The 19,703-nt window shown below is 38.8% G+C and overlaps 1 protein-coding gene and 1 long non-coding RNA gene across 3 annotated transcripts in view; both read left to right on the top strand.

The window, feature by feature from the left end:
- The window catches only part of VPS50 (VPS50 subunit of EARP/GARPII complex), a 128,532-nt gene extending 127,133 nt beyond the window's left edge, over window positions 1-1,399 (top strand). For both annotated transcript variants that reach the window (XM_059933852.1, XM_059933853.1), the window contains one exon: window positions 717-1,399. In XM_059933852.1, the coding sequence (XP_059789835.1) occupies window positions 717-836 (120 nt within the window). In that variant the 3' untranslated portion in view covers window positions 837-1,399. The remainder of the gene's footprint in view (window positions 1-716) is intronic.
- A 300-nt stretch (window positions 1,400-1,699) lies between these two features.
- On the top strand, window positions 1,700-9,344 carry LOC132371978 (uncharacterized). The gene is made up of 3 exons (XR_009505046.1): window positions 1,700-2,269; window positions 8,127-8,217; window positions 9,277-9,344. It is a non-coding gene; the product is annotated as an uncharacterized LOC132371978 (long non-coding RNA).
- The last annotated feature ends 10,359 nt before the right edge of the window (window positions 9,345-19,703 follow it).

Consider the following 19,703-nt stretch of genomic DNA (forward strand, 5'->3'; position numbering starts at 1 on the left):
CAGGTTCACTTCTATGCAAATCTTTTCAATAGTAAATACTATAGTACTACATGATCCTCAGTTGGTTGAATCCTCGAATATAGAGGAACCTTGGATGAGGAGGGCTAACTACAATTATGTGCAGGTTTTCCACTGCATGGAGGGTCAGCACCCCTAATCCCTGCATTGTTCAGGGGTCAACTGTAGTCTTAATTTTACTTTCTAGCTACCAATTATAATACGAGGGTTTAAACACCAGTAAGTTTTTGTCCTTTATTACCTGATTCATCTGTTATATCTCAGAAGAGTTGTTCTGTGGTTGGAGATTTTTTTCTTTTACCTAAAATGTTTGCAAAAGGTACAGTGCTAGAAACTGCTTACTTAGTGGCATTTTAAAATTTTGAAATGTCAGTGTATTTTGATAACCTAATAACAAAGACTGTCATAGAAAGAAGCATAGTGTGTGATCTTAATTGGTATGTTATGTGCCATGTTAAAAAGATTCTAGTGCTTCCTGTTTCAAGTGTGTACTATAGATATCCTTATTCCCCACTGTTACAGCTCTGTAAACAGTGTGTCTTCCATGTCTTGACTACAGTTTCCACTGCTTTACACTGAGTAGTGCTCAGTGCTCAGTAACTATCCACTGAGACCTGAATATCTGTCTGCCTGTTTTGTGCATTGATCACATACATGTGTTTTAGTGTACTAAATTTGAATCTTCTTTTTTCGAGCAGGAGTATTCATCGAAGCAGCTGACCAATCTGGTAAATGTTTGCCTGGGATCCCATATCAATAAGAAAGCAAGACAAAAACTTCTCTCAGCTATAGATGATATAGACAGACCCAAAAGATAATGAACACAGTCCTTTTTCCTCAATGGCATTGATCTTCTCTCAACATACATGACATGAAAGCCAATTTTTCATGCACTCCTGACAACTGTCTTAAGAAAACTTTGTGCATGTTCTTTCCAACTGGAAAGTGGAAAGCATTGGAGTTTGTGTGGTGTTCTCAAATGATTTTTATATGCCCCGATTGCTTCTCTTCAATTTTTAGTTTCATTTGTTGTATTTCTTTCTTGAAATGATATTGCCTCATCATAACTATTGTTATGTGACTACAGTTATACGTTTTACTGAAGAATGTACTATAAATATATGATTAGAAAGAACAGTGGCAATACATTCGTGGGCAGTTTTGGAGAATGAATTTATGTTGGCATTTTTCTACCCTCTGAATTTGGTTCTTAATAAGCATAATATGAGAGGGTTAATGTATAGTATCTCCTAATTATGAGCACTGCATGACAGTTGAAAAGTACATGTAAGCAAAATAGTTGAAAAATCAGTTTGCTGTCTGTGTTTCTAAATGTGAAAGTTTGTGTTAGGGTTAATTTGGTTGTGAGAGTGATCATAAATGATGAAATTTAATAAATATTATACTCTAACATGATCAGCCTATGTGAGACTGCATTTTGATATTTTTCCACAGCAGGCAGATTTCATGAAACTATAATGAGAGTTTTTTAGTGTGTTCTAATTTTAATGGTCTTGTATCCTGAAACCAATGGTGAAAAGTAATTTCATTGGGTAAACCTCTTCAGTGCCTGAGTAGCATGCAGAATGGTGATGGTAGGATTTCCTTCCTTCCTCCCTTCCTTCCTTCCTTCCTCCCTTCCTCCCTTCCTTCCTTCCTCCCTTCCTCCCTCCCTCCCCTTTTAAATAATGGGATATTTTTCCCTGTAAGCTTTACTCTCTTTGAATTTAACTTTTTCTCTTAGAACAGCAAAACCAGGCTTAGCTGACTCAGGGAAAGAATTGCCAGTTAGTCAGTCAAGCATAAGTACAGGGTCATATGTTCACCATTCTTAAATATCTGCTTTGTATCACAGATACAATGTGAGTTTAGCCAGTGATAAACTTCGGAACTCAATTAGTCTTTAGTAACTGTGTACTGTTACTCTAAACTTTGCTTTGAAGCCAGGGATATTCTACCAACAAATATGACATAAAAATCAATTTCCCTTGCGCTCCTGCCAACTGTCTGATAAGGAATTTTTTGCATGTTCTTTCTGACTGGAGAGAAGCTTGTGTGTTGGTCCAGGATTACTGGCATGACCTGTAACATCAATAGCTCACAATCCTGAAACATCTCATGAGAAACTGGCCTTGTGTACTGTGAGTCTTCGAGAGCTGAGGTGCTGAAGTGAAGGGCAAAGTGTGACATGTGATCAAGCACAGAGGTGACAAGGAGACGATTGCCACTCAGTGTCCATCGGTCTCTGCAGGTACCCATAACCCACACAAGATAACGTGAAACACTTTTTGAGAATATGTCTGTGTGAGAGGTGTTAGTTTGCATCTGTGTGATGAGTTTTTTGTTTTCAGTCTCTCGCTTCCCTGTTCATTTGCTGCCAATTTAATATTGACAGTAAATCTTCCTTCTTGTGAAAAGGTATGAATTTGGTGCCATTGTGATCTACTTGTGGAACTAGACTGTGTACTTGTAAGGTAGATCCTGCTGGTAGCCATTATCTGTTTGCAGCCACTTGAAGAAAACAAACATGAGATAAGCTTGGTCGTTGCGTTTCAATGCCATATTCAGCTGGGCACATAAAGAGCTAATCAATCTCATTTCTCAGTTGATCAGGAGCTTCTTATTTCTTATTTTTCACATAGATTTCATAGTTGGCTTTCTTTAATTTCTACTTTAGTTCACTCTGGATAGTATGAACAGCAGTTTTCTGCCTGGTAAGGTATTTTCCTGGGCGATAACAATTGATACAGAGAATTACTTATCTTGTTAGAGACTCAGCCATGCAGTTGGAGAGACCTTTTAGCTTAACCATACTTTGCTTTCCCCATCTTCAAAATAAAAATCTTTGTGATACTTTTTGGAAAAGGTGTTTTGTTTGTGTTTTCATTAAAAGGTAACTTAATAAGTGCAAATAACATCAAAATAATAACAGGATATTTGAATCATTAAATTACCTAATAACAAGAGAGTTACCAGACACTTCTCAAATATATTATGTAATGATATTGAATTATAATCATAACAGTTTATGAAACTAATTTTATTACAATCATAACAGTTTATGAAACTAATTTTAAGATAAATAAAATTGAAAAGCTTGAGAATATAAATGGAATTATACATGTTCTAAAAACTTTACTATTATAAAACATTTCTTTTAGTGTCTAAGTGTTCCTGAACTTTGACATTTTGTATGAATGTGTCCTGTAGAATTCAAGATTTTAAGTTGATATGAGAGCCTGGTAAATTATCCCCTGAGAAAGAATGATGATTTCTACAAATACATTGTTTCGCATTAATACTAGGGAGATGCATAGCAATTCAAGTGAACTAGTTTGCTTCAGTTTATGAAACCTATAGAGATCTTATAAGTTCACTTTGACTAATAAGCTCATTTGCTCCACTTACAAAATGAAATCGAATTTCTCTTGAAGCCAGGATCGTATGGTATTTTATCATATCTTTAAGCAGAATTTCCTTTGAAATCTTCTGTTTAGCTGAGTGCTAAAGTGAAACTTTAAGTTAGATTAAATAGCTTTTTCTTTACCCATTCACTGAAATGTAGTCATAAAAAAAGGCTTGTAATTCAATTCACTTTGAAAGCATAGTTATCTTTTCAAATGAAAAATTGTGGCTGAAGGTGAAATAAAAGTTGTGCTTAGAGCAAAAAGAAGTGGTCCAGGGGAGAAATATTTCTATTTTATATTTACTCTTTGGAGTAATTTTAATACAGACTTAGTGGTTAACAAAATGATATTTAACTCTGGACAATGATTAATGACAAGAGAATTATTAATACTCTGGTGTATTCTTTGTAAATGTTAAAACCAGTGCAGCTTTTTACAGATTTTTTTTATTGTTATGAAGAATATTTGCACAATTCTTATCATCTGCAGATTTTTAAAGGCCATCAAAAAGTTTAAGCTGCATAACTCTCCCAAGGACAAAGCTGTGTCAGGCTTTATACATGAGAATTCTTAACTCGTCCAAAATGATGGAGGAAAGAGTAGTTCGTTAGTTCTGATGATACTTTTTTTGATCGGCATATCCTTTGGTGAATGTTGCTAAGTATACCTGCATCATTTTTTTCCAGAGTTGCCATCTGCCTTGCAACTGGGCTCAGGACAGTTTTTACATCACACATGATGGGTTAAGGAATAGGCTTTCTTGGGGAAACTTACAAGCTTTGGACAGAAAAAAAAGAGAAGCTTTTGTCCCCTACCCACTTGCCATTGTTCTTATGAGAGGTGAGACAGGGCTAGGAGAGTACAGAGACTGTACTGGGGGAGGCTTTTTTATAGCAAATACAGCAACTCGCCACCTAGTGACCCGGGGCCTGCGGGTGTTGTTCCTTTGTCTGGGAGGAGAGAGCCATTTTCTTTGGAAAGATGAGTTCCAGTGCCACCCCTTCCCTAGCCAGCACATCCCCCAAGCAGTTGAGTGAGCTCCAGGGTCATACCAGTGTCTGTCTGGTGTCAGGTACTGGCAGGGCTCTAGTGGATTGGACAGATAACACCTGCTCTCAGGGAGCTTAAGTCTAGCAGGATAAATAGATGTAAGCCAAAAGAAAATTCTGGAGTAGGCATCAGGAAAGACTCCACTGAGGAAGAGATGTTCACATGGAGGCGAGGATGAGTAGGAGTTAGGTGAGGAGGCTAAGGGAAGAGTGTGCCTGAGAATCAGAAAAGCCAGTGTGGTTGGTGCACAGAAGGGAGGGGGAAAGCGGGAGACACAGAGAAAACTAAGGAGATGCGACAAACTTAGATGTCTTAAGCATCCAAGCAGGAGACACAAATGAATAAAGCAGCAGATGTTATTCAATAACAAGGGACAGGCATTTTGAGACGTGGACAGTTCAGGTCAGGCCGTACCTGCAGGCACTCGAATTATACTTTTAATCTCTGCATTCAAATGAATGAATCACCTCCTTGGCCCATCAGCCAAAGGGAGGAGGGAGTCTGTATACAGGAGGGAAAACCCAGAACATCCATCTGTGTGTTTCCTTGTGCACCTTGACAGCACTTAGCACAGGATCTTACTTTGCTCAAAACTACACGATGGATGGAGTGGTCAAATGGATGAGATGCAAGGGCTTGGGCCCGTCAAACTAGAATTCCCTCCTAAACTGTCCTGAACAACTGGGCAGTTTCTTTGGGGCAGGACTGTCACGAGTTAACTTCTTTACACTCCAGAGGTCCTTGTCCTGGATCAGACACATAATTGATGTTTGTTTATTGACTTCTCAGTACTGAGGAAAGGATTAATTACTCACTGATTGTTGAAGAGAGGTACCCACTGGCATTGGAAGCTGAAACAATAGCAGTTTAAAAAGAAGCAAATACTTCTATTCCTTAATGTTTTTTGCACACCTGCAGGCAGCCTGAGATGAAGATTGACTTGTTTTAATAGACTGTGCCCTGGACCAGTGGTTCTCAGAGTCTGGTTTCCAGACCAGCAGCCTCAGCATCACCTGAGAACCTACTAGACAAGCAAATTCTCAGGCTCCACCAGAGGCCTTCGGAATCAGAAACTCTGGGGGTGGGACCCTGCAGTTGGTAGTTTGACAGACTCTGATGCATGCTAAAGTTTGAGAGCCACTGCCTTCAAACACGCACATACACAGGGATGAAGTGATCCAGAGCAGTTGTTCACTTGGAACTTTCTCCTCACAGAAAGGACTGTAGTATAGCTATTACAGACAGACTGCTGAGAGGGCCTTTTTTTTCTTTTTTCTTTTTTCCCCACTTTAGGATAAGAATCGATACTTTTCTACAGAATAAATCTTAGAGCATTGCCTTCCCCATGTGAGCCTTTATGAGTGACTAGTGTTTGAACAGGCCACCAAGCGTGTGTGTGTCCTTCACTCTGACTTGAGTAGAATCAGAAAGATTCTCCCAGGAGAGTTTTAATTGGTGCATAAGTCACAAGCAGTGAGACAAGTGGAACTGCAGGAATAACTAATATAATGTATCGTATTTTACAGAGATTTTGTCTTTGATTCTCTCAGCAATTCATTGAATCAGACGGAGAGAGGCCAGTTGATGATTTGATAAGGGAAGCTTGGCATGAGCTGGATGTGTGTTGGTGACTGTGCTTCTGTTGAGTTCATATTCTTTCATTCCTGCCTAGTCTCTAGGTACTCTTCTGTGTCAATAATTTTAAATTTCTGTTTATCTAAGATGGGATAATAATAGTACCTACTTCATAGAACTATTGTAAGGATAAAAGAAAATGTGAAATTAAGTTCTTAGAACAGTGCCTAGCATTTAGTTAAGGGTTCAATAAATGGTGGTTATTATATTAACTTTGTTTTGTGGAGATGGTGTTCGGGGCCCAGGAGGCTGAAGCTGTCTTCCCAAAGTCACGTTGCAAGGCAGGGAAGCAGCACTTGAACCCAGTGCTTTTCCCATCACAGCTTCTAGTAGCGGTCTGATCTACGTATTGGCCACTGATGGACCTCATCACGTTTCTTCAGAAGCCTGAATTGCCTCCCTTGGTCAGTTCCTTGGCTGTACTTTTGCCTCCTTCCTGAACGGTTGGCTGGCACACTGCAGAATGCATGCTGGTCCTCACTGGGGCTCCTTCCATTTTTAGTGCTTCCAGATTTAATAGCAGAGCCTGCTGCAGGTGAGTGATGTGTCTTGACTTGGGGAGGTGAGAATCAGTGTTTATGCCATTATGACAGGCAAATGCTCAAGAGTCTTTTCCTTCATGCATTCTGTTGGTAAACCACCCAAGGGACCCTCTTCTGACTCGTAAATCAAGAAAGTCAGGTATGATACATCTGGCAGCGCTAGTGTTTCTGCTGCCATATCAGCTTCTAAGGAAATCCTAAATGTTATGCTCAGTTCCACCTCAGGTGTGCGGAAGGTTTTCTTTTTTGCCTCCTCTTCATAACAAGATACCCAGTCTTCCCAGTCTCTATTCAGGGGCTTAAGTCTGGGGCTTTGGAGTGGCAGGTGGCCCACAGGTAATAGGAATGTTCACACTCAGGGCAGCTCAGCACTGTGTCCCTTCTCTGGTCTCCTGTCCATTTGGCAGAATTGCCTTCCTTTTTCTCCGCTTTGCTCTTCTCCATACCTTCCTTTTTCATCAGTCACCCCACTGAGAAGGTCAGCCTCTTTCTCTAGCCTCAGTCTCACCACGTTTTGGGGAACGAGTGGTTCTGCAAGTGGACATGTTTTTGTTTGCACTGTGTCAACTAGGTTTTAGTAATTCAGCTTCTTTGAGGGTTGAAGGAGGAAAAATGGCACTTGCATGCTAGTGAGAGGCAAAGAAAAGGGAAATACCCAGAAAACCAACAGAGGCATTAATGGAGATACAACCCTGCCATTTATTAATATCTTAAGAGTGTCAGAAGAGTGCTCTCAATTCTTTTAATAGGTTGCTTTATAATTTGTAAATTTATAAATACGAGGACCTGATATTTTCCTCTCCAGGCTTGTATGTTCACATACCTCTCCTGGAGCTCTCAACTTCATTGACTAAACAAATGTACCGCCTGGTGTCTGCTTCTTCAGATAATGGAATAGTTATTTTAAAATTTATTTCAGCTGAGGCCCATCAGTTACCTCTTCTGAGTCATTAATCTTTGAGACAAGGCTTGTTGCAAGCAAACTAACTGCAGTTTTGTCCCTGAGATTTAAGTGTGTATCAATAATAAAATTCTAAATGAGATTGTAATTAGCGCGCGCTGAGGGGCTGAGATTTGGCAGTACCTGATATTCTTTTCTCAGTAAGTACTTTGTCTTCATCTTTAAAAAGCTCACTTGTTGGAAGGGGGTTTAAATGCTTTCCTAAGCATCTTATAGAGAAAAGCCAAGATGATTTTCATAAGTGAAATTCGATTGACCACTTTGAACGTATCAGAGGAGTTTTCAACATACTGGCAATTTGCAGTGTTGTTTGGCTGGTATTTAACCATGGTAAAAGGTACTGGGCTCTTACGGTTTAAGGCATCTTGATAGTTTTTATTTTTAATTTTAGGCCAAAACAGCTTTTGGGTTTATTTGTTTGTTTGTGGGGTTTTTGGGGGGGGTTGTTTTGTTTTTGTTACAAATCAAACTTCTCTTTTTCCTTTGACCCTTGTTTTGCTCTTTCATCTTCAGGAGAACATGAAGAGGAACTTTGGGAAGCGATCACAGTTTAATAAAAATGATGGTGGCATAGAAGACTTTGTGCAGGGGTTGGGATGAGCAGGTATTGACCAGTTGATGCTATGAGCTGCTGTTCCCTGAGCTTCAGGACAATGTATAAAAGACATAATTGTAGCATTTGAAATAGGAAGATTTAGCAATGACAGCATCACACTAAAATTGTCCATCTGGCAAGGTAGAGTTGGGGGGTAAAAAATATTTTAGTGAAAACAAATAACAATTGAGCCTGAAAAATAAAAGACAAACAATGATCTCTTCACCATAATTTGGGGAGTCCACCATAGATCTACATGGAGGTAGGGGAGTGACAAGTAGGCAGGGAACGTCAGGAATCTTATGTGAACCCAAAGTCCAGGAGCATCCTGTTTTCCCAGGATCCGGTGGGTCTGTATGGAAGTCAGCATATGGGCCTGGCAACAGGGATACGTAATATTATACATAGCCCCAGGGGGTAACAAGATGAGGTGCTGAGAAGCTTCCAGAGTAACATCTAACAGTTTTGAAGCTAGTAGGAAGCTTCACGGTTACCCAGTGCAACCTTCCACTAGGAAAGTTATGGATATCCATAACCTCTGAGTATTCACAAGGCAGGATATCCTTTACAGCATACTTACCAGATCAGTCCTAGCTACTTTCTGAGAATTTCCAGCATCAGGAAACTTGCTTCCTCACAGCCTCTCATCTGAGATGTCCCTGGATCTGAAACTGTACTCCATGGGGCCTACATTCATTGTCCTGTGTTCTGCTTTCTGATCAGAGAGAATATAGGAAAGTTTCTATCTCCCTTCTATTAATGCTACCTGCAGCAGCATTAATGATGATAATCAGATCGTATGCAGGATGCTAACTCATTTTGAGCTTGTAGTCACCTAAAGCTCTTACACTGATTCAGTGCTGTTAAAATCTATCCTCTTCAACATTTGTGCAGTGGATTATTTTAAATGTCGATTCAAGATCTTATGCAATTGTTGTATATATGTTATTTTATTACTTTTGGCCTTATTGTAGCCTGTCTAGGATTTTTTGGTTCTAGATTCTGCCATTCAGAATATGAAGTATGCCCCAATTTGCTGCCCAGACAATAAGGTGGTATTTCTTGTAGGTCCTCGGTCAAGTGGATAAAAATGTAAGTGGGACAAAACCAAGGACAGAGCTTTCAGGCCCAGCACAAGGTAACTCCGGTCATCAGAACTCTTTGAACAGGTATATTAGAACTATGAGTGTACTACCTTTTATCATTTTCCCCAGGTTTTTCTAGTTTGACCACAAAGGTAATATGAAATTTTGTGAAATTCTTTGCTGGGAATAAAATAGTAACAACACTGTCAAAACGATAAGCGGAAATATTTTAGTATTCTTGTCCTCGCTTGATTCTATGCTGGCTTTTGATGATGACCTTTTATACGTGCTCACAAACTAATTTTTAATATTTTATTCTTGAAATCTGCCAGTATTCCATGGTAAGCTCACCAGCTGGTTGTGTGGGAAGCTTAATCCCTCTCAATATTAGAATGTTATTCACCTAATTCCAGACTTCAGACACTTTGTGTCCATTTATAGAATTGTGCAGAAATTTCTGCTAGATCTCACTTCTAGTTCCTTTGTAACCACAGGAGGAAGACTTGAACTAACGTAAAGTTTCTAGGTGTTTGTTTACTTATTGGAGTATTATGTATCTCTGACTTCCATTTATCTTAATAGTGTTTGTTCTTTTCTAATTATAATGAACATTCCCCTTTTTAATTTAAACCTAATTAATATTACTTCGTATACCTCAAGCAGCCATGTGTTTTCCTTCTCCTTCGGGCCTGGAACACATATGTAAACACACATACACAGTTGTCCTGAGGCTCCTGATATCTCAGGTCACACTGTGCTCTAACCTCCTGGAAGGTCACTTGTCACTCTTTTGCATTTGACTCTGGTTATGCACCTACCTCTCTCTTCATCTTTTGTACTTTTTACAGTGAAATGAGTAGAATATTCCGTGGGCAGGTACACTATCATCTTCAGAGAACTCTTTCTCCTCCTCAGAATGATTGCTTTGAACTCCCTAGTCAGAATTTCTTTTCTCCCTCTCTTTTTTTTTTAATGTTCTTCTAGAGCTAAATTCCCTCTTAGGCTGGACACAGGATTGTGATATCTTTTCCTGACCATTTTTTGAATTTTGCTTTCTCTTGGGGGAGATGGTATAATAGTTAAGCTACTCAGCTCCAGGGTCTAACATGCTAGGTGAACTTGGGCAAGTTACTTAACCTCCTTTTGCCTCAGTTTCCTCATCTGTAAAATTGGAATAATAGAATAATATGTCATAGTGGAAGATTAAAGATAAAATATGTAAAATTCTTAGTAAAGTGCCCAGTGCAATACAATATGCATTAATTATTTGTATGGTATAAGGATCATTTTTGACCAAGCTGCTATGAATCCTAGGAATGTAGTTCCATTCATCCAGCACTCTCATCATCTTCCCTTTATTAATCAGTTCTCCCTTACTTGAAAACTGAAGTTTAAAAAGCTGCCTTCAGGGCTGTGTGTTGTGTACTACACAACTGCAGGGGGCAACGTCGCATGGACTGCAGCGGGAATAGTGCCTCCTACAGTTGTGCAGTGCACACACACTGGCCCTGTGCCTCCCCCTGCTTCCTGAATGATGAAACCATCAGCGACGCAAAGCCAGAATTCCACAGATGACCCTGCCTTGAGCAGAATAAGCCTTATAGAAGATGTCTTCAGGTTTGAGGTCCACTTCTATAGCATAGTTTCATTGGCGGAAGGGGAATCCATATTGGAAAGAATCCCTGAGGGAGGGAGGGAAGGAAGGAGTTGATGATGCACGAACTGGGTTGTGGTGAACGATATATGTATAAATAGCACCTAGAGTTGGATTTAGATACTTCACCTTCCTTGGGCAAGTTGCCTACTCCCCAAGTGTGCTTCGTTACCACTTGGTCACCCCAACCTCTCACCCTTGGGCTATGTAACTGAAGACTAATGAGATGCTGTGTGTTCCGCAGTCCTGCAGGCGGATAACAATGAGTTTAGTTGCCTTTGCTTCAGTTTCTTAGAATCCTCTAAAAATAATGTATTTTTATAGGAAGTGAGTAAACCACTATGATGTCTCTGAGATGTGTTATATTTTTCTGAGTCACATAATAAAAACACTTCTGACATTAAGCCTGTGTAGGCTTTCTGTTTGTTTTTGGCAGTCTCCGTATTTTCCATGGGCACGGGAGTGTGGAAAGTCCCACCTCGGGCAAGCGGCTCTTGATACTCTGCAGTGCACCAGTTCAAAGAGATGACAGAAGGCCTCACCATATTTGCTCTACAACTGTCAATGGGCAATTTCATTAAAATGGTGCTTTAGGATTCATTTTGAAAGCAAGTCTTATCAGCTAATGAGATAGTAGTATTTTTATTAACTCTTAACTGAGTGTTGGTTTTTCTGTTTTCCATTTGCCCTGGTTCTATGTCTGTAAATTGGAAAATAGACTTAGTCATTGTATGAGTTGGTAATTTTAACCTAGAATAGAGTAAATAGATAGCACATGTCTCAATAACTTGACCACTTATGATGTCTTAGGAGTTCAACAAATTAGGCACCCTGTTTTACAAAGGCACCCAGCCCTAAAGCACCTTTGTGTTGAAGTGTTCTGAGAGCCTGTCTGGGTTTGTAATGTAGTTGTACCTCTGGCCAGTGAGGGAGATATAATCCACATATAATTTCTTCTTCAGCCTGTTGATGTGTGGATTACATCGATTGCTTTTTGAAATATCAAACCAATCTTGCATCCCTGGCATAAATCCTGCTTGGTCATGGTGTATAATTCTTTTTATATATCATTGAATTCTATTTGTTAATATATTTTAAGGATATTTAAGTCTATATTCATGAGGAATATTCATCTGTAGTTTTCTTTTTTGAACTATCTGTGTGAAGTTTTGATATCGGGGTGATAATAACTCTATAGAATGAATTGGGAAGTGTTTCCTCCTCTTCTATTTTCTGGAGAAGATTGTTTTGAATTGGTGTTAATTCTTCAGTGAAACAATCTGGGCCTGGGGATTTCTTTTTTGGTGGGAGGTTTTAAATTATGAGTACAATTTTCTTCATAGATAAAGGGCTATTCAGATGATCTGTTTCATAGAGTGAATTGTAGTAGTTTGTGTTTTTTGAGCATTTGCTTCATTTCATGTAAGCTGTCAAATTCGTTTGTATAGAATTCTTTGTAATATTTTCTTATTATCCCTTTGGTGCCTGTGGGATCTGTGATGATACCTACTATTTCATTCCTGATATTGATAATTTGTATGTTTTATCTTTTTTCACTTTTAAGTCTTGCTAGAGTTTGTCCATTTTATTGATCTTTGCAAAGAACCAGCTCTTTATTTTATTGACTTTCTCAATTTTTCTATCTTCAATTCCAGCAATTTCTGCTCTTATCTTTTCTTTCTGTTTGCTTTCAGTTCCTTTGATCTTCTTTTTTGGTGTGCACTTAGTTTATTTCTTTGAGACTTTTCCTCTTTTCTAATGTAAGCGTTTAGTATTACAGATTTTACTCAGCACTGAGTTAGCTCTTTTCCACAAGTTTTGCTATAATGTATTTTCATTTGGTTCACCTTATCTTTTGATTTTCCTTGAGGCTTCCTCTTTGACCTTTAGAATACTTAGAAGTGTGTTGCTTAGTTTCCAAGTGTTTAGAGATTTTGAAGTTTTGATATCAGGGTAATAATAACATTCGTATACTTATAAGTTTTTTTACATCAGTGAATTCTAACATCTGAAAAAATATCCTTTGTAGACCATTGCCTTGATACTGTTTTCAGAAAGCATGGTCTAACTTGGTTCTCTAATGCCGTTTATTGAGCACACCCTGTGCACTTCTCTGACCTCAGCTGATGCTCTGCCTTTGCTCAGCCTGGTTCAGCCACACTGTTCTTTCTGTTACCACCCGAACATATCAACCTCTCACCCCTTCAGGGCCTCTGCACATGCTGTTCTCCTAAATCTTCCATAGCTGGCTCTCTTGCATCACTCATGGCTCAGTGCAAATGTCACTTCCTCAGTGATGCCTTCCCTGGCAACCCCATCTAAAGTATCATCCCCCCTGAAACCACCTACTTCCCTATTAAATCACCTTGTTTTGTGTTCTTTTTCATAGCATTTATCACTATTGAAAACATTTTACTTATTGCTAGTCTTGTCTATTGTTTGTTTTACTCCACTTGAATACAAGGTTCTTGAGAGCACGGGCTCTGTGCTTATTCATTGCTGAACCCCTAGCACTTAGTATTCAATAAATACATTGTGAATGAATTAGAGTGGACATTCAAAAATAAATATTGAATACATTAATGAATTCCAGACCCTGTGGTAGGCAATTAGAATACACAAATATGAGTAAGGAGTAATTCTGGCCCTTGATGAGCATACACACATGCACACACAATGAATTTTCTAATTAAAATAAGTCTAGTAATGCTTCTTAGCCAGGAGCCACAGGATATGCTCTAACAGTTTTTAGTTTTCCCCCAGCAGTGAAGAGGGCTTAACACTCACTAAGCATAAGTTCTTACCCACTTCACTCTGGGGACTACCCCACCACATTGCTAAGTGAGTCAATGGGGAGAAGCACAGGCACTGGTAAGACAGCATCATGAAAGAGTTTTGCTGCAACCTTAACCTTATTGTCATCACTGAGCAATTAGCTGAGCACAGCAGCCATGGAAATCCTCATTAACAGCTAGGAAGTGGGACCGTATCGCTGGCATATGGAGATGTCTGATCAACGTTTCCCGTGGTGTGCTTCTCAGAACACTTGAGTCTCAGGATGTTAATAGATGTTAAGTAAATAAAATGATGTGTGGGTACTTTGGAAATGCTGAGTTAGAAGAAGCATAAACAGATTCCTTTACTTCAAAATTCTTAATATGCTAATACAGATTTACAAAGAAGGTAACATAGTATGGACTAATTCTCAACCTTATTTGACCAGTGTTATGAGTTGAATTATGTCCCCTCAAAAATATATGTTGATGTCCTTGGAACCAACCTAAATGTCCATCGACAGATGAATGGATAAAGAATATGTGGCACATATATACAATGGAATATTACTCAGCCATAAAAAGAAATGAAATTGAGTTATTTGTAGTGAGGTGGTTGGATCTAGGGTCTGTCATACAGAGTGAAGTATGTCAGAAAGAGAAAAACAAATACCATATGCTAACGCATATATATGGAATCTAAAAGAAAAAAAAAATTGGTACTGATGAACCTAGTTGCAGGGCAGGAATAAAGAGGTAGACATAGAGAATGGACTTGAGGACGTGGGGTGGGAGGGTGGAGCTGGGGTGAAGTGAGAGGAGCATTGACATAAACACTACCAAATGTAAAATGGTTGGTGGGAAGTAGCAGCATAGCACAGGGAGATCGACTCGGCGGTTTGCGATGACCTAGAGGGGTGGGATAGGGAGGATGGGAGGGAGGCTCAAGAGGGAGGGGATATGAGGCCATGTGTATGCATATGGCTGATTCGCTTTGTTGTGCAACAGAAACTAACACAGTATTGTGAAGTAATTATACTCCAGTAAAGATCTATTTTTAAAAAAAGAAAATACAGTTCCTCCTATTAATAAATATAATGATAATAAATATGCTTTATTATGTAAAATATATATATATATATTTATGTTGATGTCCTAACCACCAGCACCTCAGAATGTAAACTTATTTGGAAATGTGGTCACTGTAATTAGCTAAGAAGAAGTCATACTGGTATAGGGTGGGCCTTTAATCTAGTATAACTGGTGTCCTTATAAGAAGAACAGAGAGACACATACAGAGAGAGGAAGGCCATGTGAAGAAGGGGGCAGAGATTGGAGTGATACATCTACAGGTCAAGGGATGCCAAGGATTGCTGGTTGTCACCAGAAGCCAGGGGAGTAGAATGGGACAGATTCCTACTCAAAGGCCCCAGAAGGAACCAATCTTGCCAGCACCTTGATTTCAGACTTCTGGCCTCCAGAACCCTGAGAGAATACATTTCTATTGTGTCAAGTCACTGTTTTAGTCCATTTGGTTTGCTAGAACAAAATATCACAGGATAGCTCGTAAACAACAAAAATTTATTTCTCACAGTTTTGGAAAATGGAAGTCAGAGACCAGGGTGCCAGCATGGTTGGTTAAGTGCCCTCTTCTGGGTTGCAGACTTCTCACTGTGTCCTTATGTGGCAGAAGGGGACAAGGGAGCTCTGTGGGGTCTTTTTTATAAGTGCACTAATCCCGTTCATGAGGGCTCTACCTTCATGACCTAAGCACCTCCCAAAGACCCTACCTCCTAGTACTGGCATATTGGGCATTAGGATTCCACATGTGAATTTTGGGGGAACACAAATATTCAGACCGTAGCAGTCACCCAGTTTGTGGTAATTTGTTATGGCAACCCTAGGAAACTAATACCAGGAAGCTCTTGTTCAAGGAGCATCTTAAGAGAAGAGTCTTTCAAAAACACTTTTCTAGGAGACTTTACATGTTGAAATGTGATTCTCCAGCTGCTTGTTTATCTTCTGTATTTAAATGAATAGTAAAGAGAGCTTAGTTGAAAGAGCCCTATTTCGTGGTCTTAGAGCCAACATTTTGAAGATTTTACTGTTGCAGCAAGCACTGTTGTTTACTTGGCAGAGGATATTTAGCCTTGAGAAGTCATGATTTACCAGAATCTCTTCATGAAGGTGCTGATAAATCTGAGACAAAGATTATAGTCTTCCCAGAGAGCTGCAGTAGCCCCTGGAAGCCTGTTAGAGGAAACCTGGATGTTGTAATAGAAGGAGCTCTGGGGCTGGACAACCCATGGGTTCAAAATCAAGGTTTGAGGCCTGGGATGAATCACTGGACCGCTCTACACTTGGTTTTTGCATGTGAAAACCAGAGATACTAATGATAATAGCTCTGACACTGGCCACCTCACCAGGTAACTTTGCAAATTGTGAAGAGCATTATAAATTTAAGGTTCTTATTAGGTAAAAAATGGCTGTTTTGTTTAGCAGAGTCTGGTCATAGAGTGTTTTCTATCAAAATTTGACGTACATATTCTAGTGGTAAAATAGCTTTTACTGAACCATGGACTTATTTCTAATTTTCCTTGATATAGACCAACTCCTGAAAGGTCTTCTAACTTGTGCTGTAATGGGGATGACTATGAGGAATCAGATGTAGGGTACAGAGAAAGATTTTCTGGATTGACACTTATAAATATCTTATTTACTTTTTTCTAAAATATGCCCCATTGTATTTCCAAAAGTAATTTGAATAAGTCTATACATATAAAACATACATACACATAAAAAAATCAGATGTCATGTGTGGAGGGAAAAGAGCTGTACAGTTTCACTTACCAAAGAATTACTGAAATAATACAGAATTTATTTCACCTTTCTGGCAGTCAAAGAAAAAAGGAAAATAGGATGTTCCATGATACCAAGTCTACTTTCAGGCTATTACAGGTGCATTTATAGGTACTAGAATCGAACTGATGCTTGTACCTTCTAATGAAACTTTTTTTACGAGACAGGTTTGTATTGGAAGATAAACCTACTTGCAGGTAGTGTACAGAAGACAGGACCTGGAGAAGCCGTAAGAGTTCCCTCATTAGAATATAGTTATCAGAGTGATGTTTACTTATCTATTTATTTATTTTCTATATCTGCTTTCAGAGATATGGAAGGTATATTTATAGGGGCCATAATAGAAATAGAACCTTATACAGGCAAACCTCGTTTTATTGTACTTTATTGTGCTTCACAGATGACGTATTTTTTACAAATTGAAGATTTGTGGCAAGGCTGAGTTGTCAGATGATAGCACTTTTTAGCAATAAAGTATTTTTTTAAAATTAAGGTATGTAGGTTGGGTTTTTTTAGACATAATGCTATTGCACACTTAATAGACTATAGTATAGTGTAAACATAGCTTTTAAAAAATTTTATTTTATTGAAGTATAGTTGATTTACAATGTTGTGTTAATTTCTGCTGTACAGCAAAGTGATTCAGTTTATTTATATACATTGTTTTTGTATTCTTTTCCACTATGGTTTATCACTGGATATTGAATATAGTCCCGTGTGCTATACACTCCATTTATCCATTTAAATGTAACTTTTATATGTAGTGGGAAACCAAAATTTCGTGTGACTCACTTTATTGTGATGTTTGCTTTATTGTGGTGGCCTGGAACCAAAACTGCAATATTTCTAAGGTATGCCTGTAGTGTGCCATGTTGCAAATCTGGACATCTACTGTTCCATTTGCCCATTTGTTCTTTCTCTCTTCTTTTGGGAATTGAATCTCTCATCTTCACTGTATAAGTTAGTTTGGGGTTGCTACATGTAGCCAGTGGGTCCTGACTACTTTTGATAGCAACTTTTAGGTTTCACTTGCCCAGCATCTTTCTCCCCTTTTTCCTAACAGCACTTTGATTTTCCTTTTGGGAACCACCTTTCTCATTCTTGGTCCTTGTAGATGGGTCACATAGACTCTTACACCCCCTTGCGACTGCAAGCATGGAAATGTGACTCAGGCATACCCAATGAGACTTCTTTTCTGGGGTTTAATTGGAATCAGGGGGAAAGAGAAGCTGGAAATGCCAGGGATTATTAAATGGAGAGGGCCTGCCAATGAACAAAGCTAACACAGAGGAAAGTAGAACTCAGGAGAAAGAGAGACTGAGTCCACTTGATACCTTGAACTTCTGGATCTTAGTATGCCTAAACCCAGTTCAACCTCGGCTTTTTCAGCTACATGAGCCATTGCATTCCTTTTTTCCTTGTTATATGGGTTTGAGTTGGCTTTCTGTCACTTGCAGCTAAGATCCTTGTTTGATAACAATGTCTGAAGTTGGTCTTACATTGGGTATTGAGAATTGGGAGGGAAGCCCCAGAGCATCTTTCCTCCCTACACAAATTTAGGAATTTTCTTATGCTGATTAGGTCTCCAGTCAAGACAAGTCACCAAAAGGTGGAAAACCAGATGTAAATAGATTGTAGTCTATCAACATTGGAGTATTATTGATTGATGGTTTCCATCAATCAATATTTTATCGGATCAGTACTTATTCAGAAATACTTTCAAACTTCCTTAGAAAGAGTGCCAACAATAAGCCACTTAAAATCAGATAGCAGTATTTACGTTATCCATGGGAAGAATAAACTAATTGCCGTGTATGTTTTTTGTGTCAAAGGCGTAAGAGTTATGTTACTTTCTACTCAAGTGTTTCCTAGGAGGATGGTTGGTATTAATCCACCTTTGTTATACTCGATCTACCACTTGTAATGAACATAGAATATTCTGAAGTCTTTTAGGTAAAAAGTAAGTCAGTGCTTCAGTTAAGTGAATCTATGCTGCTCTTTGGCAGGGACTGACCTGTGCTTTATTTGTTTAAAAAAAAAGAGGAAAAACATTTCCTGCCTGGTATATTTAGACAAACATTTGTCTTATACAATCTTTCCTTTATGGATAATTTCTTTGTCCTCATTCACTGTTGATAAATATCATGTTCAGTATCCAAAAGGCACAATTTACAAATGTTTTAAGGCCCAGCAGTTACAGTTTTTCCTTGTCGCATCACTGTTTCTTGTTTTTGATAGTTCTTTTTGTGGTTATAAGACCTTTCTCAATGACTTCATGTTTTCTTACTTTTGGTAAAACATTTGATCTTGGGTGGACTGACTTTACCCTGCCTCCTCTGCTGCCTGGATGGATAAGAAGGTGTTTCTTTATTTGGGGTTTTGTTTTTTTGGTAGAACCAGTGGGGTTTTTTTTCATGTTTACTACTACATATAGAGGGCTTTCTTATTCTTAAAGAATCACTAAGAACATACCCCTTTTGAATTAATAATATTCTTTGAAAATTATTTTATTGGTTACTTCACATTGTCTAAAGATTCTAAAGTTATATGAACTTTCATAATTCAAATTGTTGGGAATAGAATAATCGCTCTTAGATCTGATACACTGGAGAACATCTTTCCACTCACAAAGAAATTGAAGACTATGTAAACTGCAAAGCATTTTGTTAATTTTGATGCTGTGTCAAGGCCAAAGGTTAATTATAATGCCTTTTAATCCTATTTCTAAAAAAACAATCTGTAGGAATTTGTTGTGTAAATAGATTTAGTTTGGCACTCTCTAAACAAGATGATTTCGAATAGGGTATTCCTAAAAGATGTTACGTTTTTTGTTTTTTTTTAAATTTTTTATTTATTTATTTATGGCTGTGTTGGGTCTTCGTTTCTGTGTGAGGGCTTTCTCTAGTTGTGGCAAGCGGGGGCCACTCTTCATCGCAGTGCGCGGGCCTCTCACTATTGCGGCCTCTCTTGTTGCGGAGCACAGGCTCCAAACGCGCAGGCTCAGTAATTGTGACTCACGGGCCCAGTTGCTCCGCGGCATGTGGGATCTTCCCAGACCAGGGCCCAAACCCGTGTCCCCTGCATTGGCAGGCAGATTCTCAACCACTGCGCCACCAGGGAAGC

Source organism: Balaenoptera ricei, chromosome 9 (assembly GCF_028023285.1).
Source record: "Balaenoptera ricei isolate mBalRic1 chromosome 9, mBalRic1.hap2, whole genome shotgun sequence".
Taxonomy (NCBI): Eukaryota; Metazoa; Chordata; class Mammalia; order Artiodactyla; family Balaenopteridae; genus Balaenoptera; species Balaenoptera ricei.